The sequence below is a fragment of the Anopheles darlingi genome, chromosome 2 (assembly GCF_943734745.1).
Source record: "Anopheles darlingi chromosome 2, idAnoDarlMG_H_01, whole genome shotgun sequence".
Classification (NCBI taxonomy): Eukaryota; Metazoa; Arthropoda; class Insecta; order Diptera; family Culicidae; genus Anopheles; species Anopheles darlingi.
The window spans coordinates 28,599,403-28,609,402 of NC_064874.1; the positions used below are offsets into that span (position 1 = coordinate 28,599,403).

The window sequence follows — 10,000 nt, forward strand, 5'->3', positions numbered from 1 at the left end:
CTTTCTCAAACAGTCCAGCGGTATCTCGAGTTCCTTGAGCATTTCCTCCGGCACTAGCTGTTCGACGGGAGTGGTCCACCAGAAATCGATCGACGATTCCTGCATGAGCCGTGCTTCGAGCGTAGCAAGCAATGACCGATGTAGCACCGGTTGGCCCGAGCGGGAATCGTACAGAACCGGTATCGGTACACCCCAGGCACGTTGCCGTGATATGCACCAGTATGGACGCTTCCGTAGTTGACCCTCCAGTACGCGCTTGCTCACTTCGGCAGAGGTTCGCGGATATATCTCAACGTCTCGTACCGCCTCAAGCGCCATCTGTTTCAGGCTACTCGTATCGATGAACCACTGATCGCTGGCACGCAGCATTACTGGTTGCTTCGTACGCCAGTCTATGGGATAGGAATGCTCCAGTGTGGTCAGGTGGAGCGTCGCTGGCCGCAGCAATTCCGATACAATTCGATTACCCTCAGTAAGGGCAAGCCGTCCTATTAGAGGTGCCGGGGCACGCTCGTTGTAACGTCCTTCTTCATTGATCAAGCTCTTGATTTCCATCCGATGCTCGAGACATACGAGAAAGTCATCCGGTCCGTGTGCTGGGGCGGTATGCACGAGACCAGTACCCTTCTCTGCCTTCACGTGGCCAGCTGGTAAAAATGGCAGCACCTCATCCGTGTTCAATGGATGATGATAACGCAGAGCCCGCAACTCATTTCCCGGTATGGTTTGCAGTGCCTCAAACGTTTGTCCCAACTGTTTGCCAAGATACTGGATGAGATCCTTCCCGACCAGTAGCGTATCACCGTCCACTGAACGAACCAAACTGTAGTCCAGCGAAGGATTGTAGCAAATGGCCTGATTTGCGGGTAGTGTCCACGGTGTCGTTGTCCATATTACGGCGTGCACGTCTGCGGCGTTCCCGAATCCCATGCTCTTGATAGTGGGACAATCGGTGCCACGATTCGCCAACCTCAGTTTTACGTACATCGAAGGGCTTACGTGTGCTTCATCGTATTCAAGTTCAGCTTCGGCCAGTGCAGAGCGCGATGAGGGTGACCAGAAGACGGGCTTCAACGCTCGATAGATAAGCTTGCGCTCGTACAGATCGTAAAACAATCGCAGCTGTTCACGTATGTACGCTGGATCGAGCGTGCGGTATAAACCACGATCACTGTCGGACCAGGCTGCCGTTATACCCCATGCTTCGAACGATTTCCGCTGTTTAACGATCGTTTCGAGTGCGAATCGTCGGGCTGTATCACGAATTTCGGGTGCCGAGCGTGCTTGCCCTGCGCCGGTTTGTCCCTTTTTCGACTTCTTCGCAAACGCTTCTAGTGCTTTTAGTTCGATCGGTAGCCCGTGACAATCCCAGCCCGGAACATAGTGGACTCTCGATCCACTAATGATTTTGTGTTTCAGTATGAGATCTTTTAAAATCTTGTTCACTGCATGTCCCATGTGTAGCTCTCCGTTCGCGTACGGTGGCCCATCGTGCAGGATAAACTCATCCTTTGCCAGTGCTGGCGCCGTACGATTCCAGCTGTATAATTCGCTAAAACATGTCTAGAATAGAAGGTATGATCAAAAGAAAATCAGAAGCACCACCAACCGATGCACAGCATACCTTTCGCAGCTGATCCTCGACTTCGGATCGCTTGTCGGCGCTCAATCGGGCCGGAAATTTGGTCCGAGGTAATCGGATGGTGGACGTGTACTTACTCTCCTCCTTGGTCGCACTTTTAGTCGCTAAATAGCGAATACTCGCCCGGAAGCCGGTCGCCCAGCACTCCGAGCGGCCGCGTAACATCATTGCTGGGGTGGAGTGAGGGGATTGTTATGACGTCTGGTTTGTCACCCCGTTCGGCGGCTGTCAGAATAGAACGCCTTGGTGCCGGGAGCTAGGAACCAAAAAGCGGAACATGTCGTCGCCCAAAGAAGCCGCGGAACCTGAAAACACGAAATTGAAGGTGTTGGCCCTCCATGGCTACCGGCAGAACGCGGACAGCTTCCGCTCGAAGCTGGGTTCCTTCCGGAAGCAGGTCAGCAAATACGTAGAGTTTGTGTTTCTATCGGCACCACACATAGCCGCCCCGTTGGAAGTCGGCGGAGAGCAGGATCCCACACAACGGAGCTGGTGGTTCAACAAAGACGACCACACGTTCAAAGGCACTAACCAAGGAGGTCCTGCATTCGGTTTCGATGAAAGTCTTCGGTTGGTGGAAAAAACGTGGCAGGCAGAAGGCTGCCACGGACTGCTTGGATTCTCACAGGGTGCCTGCTTCGCGGGATTGCTGTGCGATTTAAGTGCGCGAGGCATGACCGGGGTGAAGCCTCAATTTGCCATTCTTGCGTCTGGTTTCCGTTCGGGCAGCTTGGTGCATTTGAATTACTATGAGAACAAGATTCAGCTTCCTTCGCTACACCTCTACGGTGAGACGGATGAAATCATTACGAAAGGTAAGCGAACCGCTGTGCTGGACACAGCCGTTCAATGGCCAACTAGTAACGGAGTTTTGCTTATCAAATAGATATGAGCATTGCCCTGTCGGACACCTTCCTGGAGCCGGAAATAGTCACTCACCCGGGCGGACACTACTTTCCCGCGCAAGCGTCCATGAAGCAGATCTACGTAGATTTCTTCCGCGATCAGCTGCAGCTCTACCTGGAAGCAAAAGAACTGGCCAATGCCACTGAGGAGAATACATTGCAGCTCGAACCCCAGACGACGAGTGGTGCTTCGGATGGAGAGCAGCCTGATGATTCGGATTCGGATTGACGGTCAATCATCATCTAACTCGTCTTCTTACCGTACCTCCGTACAATCCTCCCGAAACTGAAAGGTTTATTTTCTCTCCATTACTTAATTATGCAAAGCCGTACGAATAAAACTACCCAAGATAGAAAAGGAAAAGGAAACGCTGCTCGATGTGGCGCACACACACGCGCGCGCGAGTTCATGGACTATCTGTTGCAGTTCTTCTCTGGCATTTGAGAAGAAATGGGCCGGGGTAAATGTTTCTACATGCTCATGGATTCAGTTCAACAATTTTGCCAAAAAAAGGAAAGAAATGCTTCGAAGTGGATGGGCAATAGTGCTGGTCTTAAATCGAGAATTAGTAGCAAGAGCCAGAACCATAATCCATTACAACCGTTGTTTGGTGTGGCAGATAGTTCCTAGTGTGTCGAACCAGCGTTTTTGGGGGTTGCTGCCTAGAGAACGATAGAATACAAACAAGCGAAAAGAAAATCTGCGTATGATGATTATGCCGGCCTCCCTCCTTCGCCTGATCAGCCCCTTACTAGACTAGCTGATCCTGCCCGTTGGCGGTGTCCTGATTTTTCATCACTTCGGGTAGATCGGGTGGCAAGGAGTAGGGTGTTAGCTCGAGTTGCTCGAAAAGCCCATCCTTACGTATTGCAAGTCCGAGCTGGGCTGGGCATTGTGCCTTTGCCGTTGCGACGGTGATCCCACAGTCCTGAAGCGTTTTCTCGTCTTCCATAATCGTGTCTTTGTTGAAGAGCTGTTGGTCATGAGGAGGAACTTTGATGATCCCCTCGATCATGCGTTTAAGGTCGGAAACCAGTGTCGTCTCTTTGGCATCGGTGAAAATGGTCGTCTTTTGCCGTCGAATCATCATGAAAACATCCTACAATCGGGAAGCGACAAAAACGAGTGAGATAATTGCATACGACAAGCCGATTTTACGGCCGATGCTCTGGCGATGACGGTCTATGATCACGGTGTCAGCTGATAAGCGCCCTGCGAATCGCGCCGGTAAGGGCCGGCGCGATAGTCTGCCTTTCAAGTCGTCTCCAAAATTGCACACCGTTGGTCATGCGTTGAGTCCCGCCCGACAAATATGACGAAACCGGGCAAAGGTTAATCCGGAATCTGGGGATGTCTTTGCCCCTTTTTCCATGCGTCCCGTCGCCCAACTTGATCTTATCAGCAAACACACGGTCACAACACAATCAGAGCCGGGCGCCCTTACGACATGCGTGCGGACGCCGGATAACCTCGATCGCACCTTGCACGCGCTACGTAGGATGAGAATTCAAAATTGGACAACCCAGGATCTTACCATTTTTTGTATTATGCACTTTGTGGTGCTGCACTGTTCGTTTGCACTGCTTCTTCCTTGTCTCGCTCTTGCAGCCGGCCGTTTATGCCCTTCGCGTGAAACAGAGCAGGGTCCTGGCCCTTCAACTTTGCACAGCTAACGCGGCAGAAGTGTCGAGTAGACCTCCAGCGATGGATCGCTAGCCGGGGAGTCGGTATGAAAGAACCAGTTCGCTGGAGACTGCAAAGGATTGCGCAGATAATATTATCAAAAAGGGGACAAACTCACGGCGCTAGAAAGAGCTCACCTCTCGATGCCGATCTTTTTTTTTCTTTAGCCGATCAAGTTTGACAACTCATTCATGACAACACTAGAAGTAAAGGCTGCCACACACAGCACGCGTTACTAGCGGCAGTTGCGGCGATGATTCCCACACAAAATAATAACGAAATTTCAAGAGCATTGAGGCATAGGACAACCGTGACTTGTAGCTCGAGAGCAAGCTATTCTTGTATGAAAGAATTTAAAAAATCACTTTTCAATCCAATCGGTCCGAAACCGGTTCATTGGCTACTTGGGTGGTTTGCGCGTCGATAGAACTGGTTCGAATTTGGGCTACTTGGGTGTAAACTTCCGTTTGCTGTCAAACTGGAGTCGCGTGTTTTGTTTCGGGCACCCGGGGTGCAAAGAAATCTGTTCGGACGATTAAACGAATAAATTCAGCGTTGTTTTGTGTCCATTTTCGACTGTAAATTTGCGCAGCGATGGTAAGTAAAAAAGACGGTATCTCGAGATCCATGCCACCAGCCAATCGCATCTTGTACGGTTCGTTTCAGGCGCTGCATGTTCTCTATGAGCACGCCGCGGGGTACGCGCTGTTCGGGGTAAAGGAATTTGAGGAGATCGGAATGCTGCTGCCCCAGGTAGAGGCTTCGATCCTCGATTTGGCGCGCTTCAACTCGATCGTGAAGCTGGTAGGCTTCCATCCGTTCAAAACGGCCGTCGCGGCACTTAACAACGTGAACGCGATCTCGGAGGGTCTGTTGCCGGATGATTTAGCGGCGTTTCTGGACACCACGCTACCGAAGTCCTCGAAAAAGAAGCAGGTCACGCTCGGTGTAGCCGATGCCAAGCTCGGTGCAGCGATTGCCGAAGCGCTCAGCGTGCAGTGCTCGCATATTGGCGTCGTACCCGAAGTGCTGCGCGGCATCCGGCACCACTTTCCGAGCCTGGTGAAGGGATTCACGGACCAGTCGGCGGCTGTGGCGCAGCTCGGTTTAGGTCATAGCTACTCGCGTTGCAAGGTGAAGTTCAATGTGCACCGTTCGGATAACATGATCATCCAGTCGATTGCGCTGCTCGATCAGCTCGACAAGGACATCAACACGTTCTCAATGCGTATCCGCGAGTGGTACTCGTACCACTTCCCGGAGCTGGTGAAAATCGTGCCCGACAACTATCTGTTCGCGAAGGTGGCCCACTTTATCAAGGATCGCAAATCGCTTACGAAGGAGAGTCTTGAGGGACTGGAGGAGTTGGTGATGGACTCGGAGAAGGCGCAGGCCATCATCGATGCGGCGAAGATGTCGATGGGTATGGACATCTCGGTGATCGATCTGCTGAATATCGAAATGTTTGCCAAGCGTGTCGTTAATCTGTCCGACTACCGCCAGCAGCTCGCGGGTTATCTGCATTCAAAGATGAACAACGTTGCTCCGAACCTGCAGACACTGATCGGTGATCAGGTCGGTGCGCGCCTTATTTCTAAGGCAGGCAGTCTCACGAACCTGGCCAAGTATCCCGCCTCAACCGTGCAAATCCTTGGCGCCGAAAAGGCGCTATTCCGTGCGCTGAAAACCAAGAGCAACACGCCAAAGTATGGTCTGCTGTTCAATTCGTCGTTCATTGGGCGAGCGAATGCGAAGAACAAGGGTCGCATTTCACGATTTTTAGCCAACAAATGTACGATTGCTTCGCGTATCGATTGCTTCTCCGAGACCCCGACGACTGTCTTTGGCGAAGCGCTCAAGCAGCAGGTTGAAGATCGGCTGAAGTTCTATGAGTCAGGTGAAATACCTCGCAAAAACCTCGATGTCATGCAGGAGGCCATCGCGGCGGCCGCGGTTGATCAAAACGCCTCAGCAAAGAAGAAAAAGAAGAAGAACAAGCGCAAGGTGGATGAAACGAACGGCAATGGCGATACCAATGGTGCGGACGAATCGCAACAATTGAATGGTTCTACTGCGGCCGCCGAGCTGGACGAAACGGTCAACAGTACAAACGGAGAGCCAAAAAAGAAGAAAAAAAAGAAAAGCAAAGTGGCTGAGCCCGCAGAAGAAGTCTAGGCATCATTCTAGAGAGATAGAGCGGCAGGTTCATGTATAAGCTGGAATCTAGTTGTAGATTCGGACTAGAGATGTACCGAAGACAAGGACAATTTCAAGCAGATGGCGTGGCGCAGATTTACTTCCTTAGTTTTCCATTATTTTTCAAATATTTTCTTGCTTTTGAACCGTATAAACATGTATTCTAGGGTGTTCGTATCTTGCAGCGAAATAAAGCAACCCATCTCTTCGTAATACACGAGACGACCGGCCTACTTTGCTTTAACTTGTCGTTTCTTACGGAAAGGAACCGTTGGATGTTCGCCTCGATCATCATAATGGAACTCGTCGTAACAGGACGTACAGTACAGATCACCATCACATCCCTTACACTGCAGAACGGCATCTTCGTTGCAGATGGTGCACCACGGCAACGGCCCTTCGCCATCGTCCGATAAGGATTCCGAACTGGACGAATCCATGCTGGCTCGCCGATGGATTTTCGCTTCTTCGACGTACTGTTGCGCTAATTTTCGGGCCAATATCTCATCCTTCGTGCTGTCTGTATCGGAATCCGAGTTATCCGATCGCGCAGGGGCTTCCGTCGGCGGAACGATCTCCTTCAGTGCGTTCAGCCGCCGAACGATTTCTTCATCCTGCTCCGCAGCTCTACTATCGGTGACTTCGTCGAGCTTAGTTTCGGTCACATACTGTCCGATCAGATCTTGCACCTTTTGTTCCTCCGTTCGGTGATCCGGAGCCATAAATCGTTGAGCTGCCGCATTGCGCATTGCCGCATCCTTGTACTCGGTACCTTTCAGGGCAGCTAGCCGTTTCTCGATGTCGACCGTATCTTGCGGACCGATGCTGCTGGTGTTGTGTGACTGTCCCGCCGAAGAGGCGTCATCATCGTGAACTGTTCTCAGGGAGGCCAGTCTGTTTCGAATAGACTCTTCTTCGTTGCTTTGGCTCTCAAAGTCTGTAGCAGAGATGATGGGGGTCACCTTCACGACACTATCGTCGCCCAAACCAGGGCTGGGTTTCACTAGTGCGGCCTGTGGAAGGCTTTGTTGTCCAGAGTCATCCGTCGTCCCCGCGGACAATTTAGCACATCGTAGGCAGACGGTAAGCTTTTTCCCCTCACGGACGAGCTTGTATTTAAGGCATCCGGTACAGAAGGAAAACTTACACACTGGGCAACCGTGCTGTAGGATAAGTATGTAGGAACTGGATTAATTCTAGTGATTTGCTGCACGGATAAGTAGCAATACCTCTTTGGTGAAAAATCCAAATTGTTTGGCGCAGCTGGTACAGGCCATCCTTATACAGATCACTTTGCTTTGCCTGAATCACGAACCAACAGGGGCAATTCAAGCCAACGATGATTCATCTATCTTGTTGTTGGGGCTCTTGTGAAAAATGTCAACAAACGTCACACTCAGCTGTTGGGGAGCCTGCCGTGCCCGTTTCACATTGAGCTTAGCTCACACTTTGTTTCATCTTTTTACACAAAAAAAGGAACACTTTTCGATGGCGTTAAGTGCGTGCTGCTGTGGTCGCCTGAGATGCGATAATACATTTTCGTTGTGAATTGCTGGCCCCTTTTTGCTGGTCGATCGTTCTCTCACGGCGTCGCTCCAACACAATGCGGTAATTAACGATGGTTTGTTGTTCTAGCCCTTCGTCTCATCAACACCCTTCTCTCCTCTCTTTTAGTGTGTTATCAGCTGTTATCAAAAAAATAGCATAGAAAAAGAAATCAGATACGGTCCTGTGCGAACGGTGCGACTCCATCGACCGCTCATCTAGAATGCTCTCTCTATGGCGCTGCTGTGTGCTGTAGGAGCAGTTGCTCGGTAACCGCTGTACGTAAAGCAGCGACGCGTGAATCGGAAGGGGTGCTGATGACTCCCTCCAGACGAGTAGTAATAAGGTCAACGCGACGTCAGCACTATCGGCCAGCGTGCTCATCATGAAGCAAGGAAACACAAGCGTACCACAAGTCATATGTGTGGGCAACGGCGTGGAGGAAACCGTCGAGCTGCGTACGACCAGCATCGCCACGATCGAACACTGGTTGGCCGAGGAACATCCTAGCGCACGGATCCTGCCCGATTCCAAGCTGATTCTCTACTTCCTGCGCACCACCAAGTACAACATCGATAAAACAAAGCACAAACTTCACCAGTAAGTGATTACTGTCGGGTGTGACTAACGGAAGTGTTTTTCATTACGCGCTCTCTAAGCCCCACGCTCTTCACTGTTTACAGCTTCTTGAAAACGCGGGAAAAGTTAACGGAATGGTTCAGCTGCCGGGATCCGGTGCGCCCAGAGCTACAGGAGCTGCTAGACATCGGAGTGTTTCTTCCGCTGCTCGAGAAGGATAAGCTAAACCGACAGGTGGTGATCATTCGTACATCGGCCCACGATCCCAAGCGCCACAAGCAGGACAATGTGTTCAAGGTGGACAAAATGATACTCGATCTGTTACTGCATCTCGACGACATGGTCTCGGTGTACGGTGTCGTTGCCATTTTCGATATGCGAGGCGTTACGCTAGGCCACGCACTGCAGCTGCCACCTTCCATGATCAAAAAGTACGATCGTGATCGCTTTACGTAACTGCAATGCCCGACCATCCCCCTTAACTTCTCTTTTTTGTTTCTCATCTACAGATCGGTGGAAAGTTGGGAAAACTATCCCTGCAAACCGAAGCTTCTCGAGTTCGTGAACGTACCAGTTCATGTGAATCTTGTGCTGAATGTGTTCAGGTTAGCTAGTGCTCCATCCCTGACTGCGGTTATCCTGTGTAACATCTCTCGATCCACTCTCGTTGCAGGAGTTTCATGAGCGCCAAAATGAAGGAGCGCGTCATCATCTCAAAGAAAGGCTCGACCATGGAGCAACTGGTAAACTTGCCACGCGAGCTGGGCGGTACCGGTGGGACCTATACGGAACTGGCTGCTCACTGGAAGCAGGTGGTTCTTGCCAATGCACCCTTTTACACCCGGATGGAAGAGAACGTGTTTCATCTGTGAGCACACGAAAACGAAGCACGGTGACAGTTATTTATAAACATTTTTACTATTTTGAGTAAACGTTTTCATCGAATAAAACCCTCTCCCTGTTAATCGCACTAGGGTATAAATGATCAAATTCCCGGCACCCGGTCATGTGGTGTCGAAGATAATGGTGGTATTTAGTGCAAAAGGAGATAAATCGCAGCACCGGTAGGTGGTGATGGTGGTTCGTTAATCGCGATCATTCAACCGACAACATAATCCTTATCGTCGCCACAATGCCTATCAAAACCAAAGGAAGGGGGAATGAATTCGTCAACCTTTGGAACGATTCGATTGACCATGGTCAGGGGATGATATGATATGACACGACACACTTGGGAGGTGGCACGCTGAAAAATTCGGACGTTGTATGGAGACTGCAAAGACCGAATTTACAGAGTTATCGTACTTTTAATGCGTTCACATGGCCGCGCCGCGCCGTTGCTACACCGTCAGGCTCTTACACAGTTCCATTTTATTTTCCGTTACCGTTCTGAAATCTAAAAGTGCTCTTCTCTTATACGCTATTTCTTTACAAACGGCACGGCAACCG

At 50.7% G+C, this 10,000-nt stretch overlaps 7 protein-coding genes across 7 annotated transcripts in view; 3 read left to right on the plus strand and 4 right to left on the minus strand.

Annotated features, from left to right (window-relative positions):
- LOC125949499 (isoleucine--tRNA ligase, mitochondrial) overlaps positions 1–1,910 on the minus strand; it is a 3,279-nt gene extending 1,369 nt beyond the window's left edge. Inside the window, exons 1-2 of the mRNA XM_049676608.1 lie at positions 1,625–1,910; positions 1–1,563 (exon numbers count right to left, since the gene is read on the minus strand). The exon at positions 1–1,563 is cut by the window's left edge and continues 742 nt beyond it. Of these exons, the coding sequence (XP_049532565.1) occupies positions 1–1,563; positions 1,625–1,810 (1,749 nt within the window). The 5' untranslated portion in view covers positions 1,811–1,910. The remainder of the gene's footprint in view (positions 1,564–1,624) is intronic.
- Positions 1,852–2,792, plus strand: LOC125949552 (esterase AGAP003155). Its single transcript, XM_049676686.1, has 2 exons — positions 1,852–2,457; positions 2,529–2,792. The coding sequence occupies exons 1-2, from the start codon at positions 1,920–1,922 to the stop codon at positions 2,774–2,776; spliced, it is 786 nt and encodes a 261-aa protein (XP_049532643.1). The 5' UTR covers positions 1,852–1,919; the 3' UTR covers positions 2,777–2,792.
- Positions 2,793–2,800: 8 nt separating this feature from the next.
- Positions 2,801–4,426, minus strand: LOC125949569 (elongin-B). The gene is made up of 3 exons (XM_049676707.1): positions 4,369–4,426; positions 4,083–4,301; positions 2,801–3,647 (listed from the first exon to the last, which is right to left on the minus strand). The coding sequence occupies exons 2-3, from the start codon at positions 4,083–4,085 to the stop codon at positions 3,300–3,302; spliced, it is 351 nt and encodes a 116-aa protein (XP_049532664.1). The 5' UTR covers positions 4,086–4,301; positions 4,369–4,426; the 3' UTR covers positions 2,801–3,299.
- A 275-nt stretch (positions 4,427–4,701) lies between these two features.
- Positions 4,702–6,649, plus strand: LOC125949526 (nucleolar protein 56). Its single transcript, XM_049676649.1, has 2 exons — positions 4,702–4,828; positions 4,898–6,649. The coding sequence occupies exons 1-2, from the start codon at positions 4,826–4,828 to the stop codon at positions 6,404–6,406; spliced, it is 1,512 nt and encodes a 503-aa protein (XP_049532606.1). The 5' UTR covers positions 4,702–4,825; the 3' UTR covers positions 6,407–6,649.
- Positions 6,650–6,657: 8 nt separating this feature from the next.
- Positions 6,658–7,795, minus strand: LOC125949542 (abscission/NoCut checkpoint regulator). Its single transcript, XM_049676672.1, has 2 exons — positions 7,657–7,795; positions 6,658–7,590 (listed from the first exon to the last, which is right to left on the minus strand). The coding sequence occupies exons 1-2, from the start codon at positions 7,702–7,704 to the stop codon at positions 6,658–6,660; spliced, it is 981 nt and encodes a 326-aa protein (XP_049532629.1). The 5' UTR covers positions 7,705–7,795.
- Positions 7,796–7,895: 100 nt separating this feature from the next.
- LOC125949551 (retinol-binding protein pinta) lies at positions 7,896–9,540 on the plus strand. The gene is made up of 5 exons (XM_049676685.1): positions 7,896–8,035; positions 8,102–8,572; positions 8,656–8,982; positions 9,061–9,156; positions 9,225–9,540. Exons 2-5 carry the CDS (start codon positions 8,358–8,360, stop codon positions 9,421–9,423), a joined length of 837 nt encoding a protein of 278 aa, XP_049532642.1. The 5' UTR covers positions 7,896–8,035; positions 8,102–8,357; the 3' UTR covers positions 9,424–9,540.
- A 36-nt stretch (positions 9,541–9,576) lies between these two features.
- LOC125949557 (MOB kinase activator-like 1) overlaps positions 9,577–10,000 on the minus strand; it is a 2,782-nt gene continuing 2,358 nt past the window's right edge. Inside the window, exon 3 of the mRNA XM_049676692.1 lies at positions 9,577–10,000. This exon is cut by the window's right edge and continues 1,385 nt beyond it. The gene's annotated coding sequence lies outside the window, so the exon portion shown is untranslated.

Coding starts and splice junctions, on each gene's coding strand:
- LOC125949552 (XM_049676686.1), top strand. CDS start 1,920: ATGTCGTCGCCCAAAGAAGCCGCGGAACCTGAAAACACGAAATTGAAG. Junction 2,458..2,528: donor GGATGAAATCATTACGAAAG/GTAAGCGAACCG, acceptor CTTATCAAATAG/ATATGAGCATTGCCCTGTCG.
- LOC125949542 (XM_049676672.1), bottom strand. CDS start 7,704: ATGGCCTGTACCAGCTGCGCCAAACAATTTGGATTTTTCACCAAAGAG. Junction 7,591..7,656: donor TTGGATTTTTCACCAAAGAG/GTATTGCTACTT, acceptor CTTATCCTACAG/CACGGTTGCCCAGTGTGTAA.
- LOC125949551 (XM_049676685.1), top strand. CDS start 8,358: ATGAAGCAAGGAAACACAAGCGTACCACAAGTCATATGTGTGGGCAAC. Junction 8,573..8,655: donor ACAAAGCACAAACTTCACCA/GTAAGTGATTAC, acceptor CACTGTTTACAG/CTTCTTGAAAACGCGGGAAA. Junction 9,157..9,224: donor CTTGTGCTGAATGTGTTCAG/GTTAGCTAGTGC, acceptor CTCTCGTTGCAG/GAGTTTCATGAGCGCCAAAA.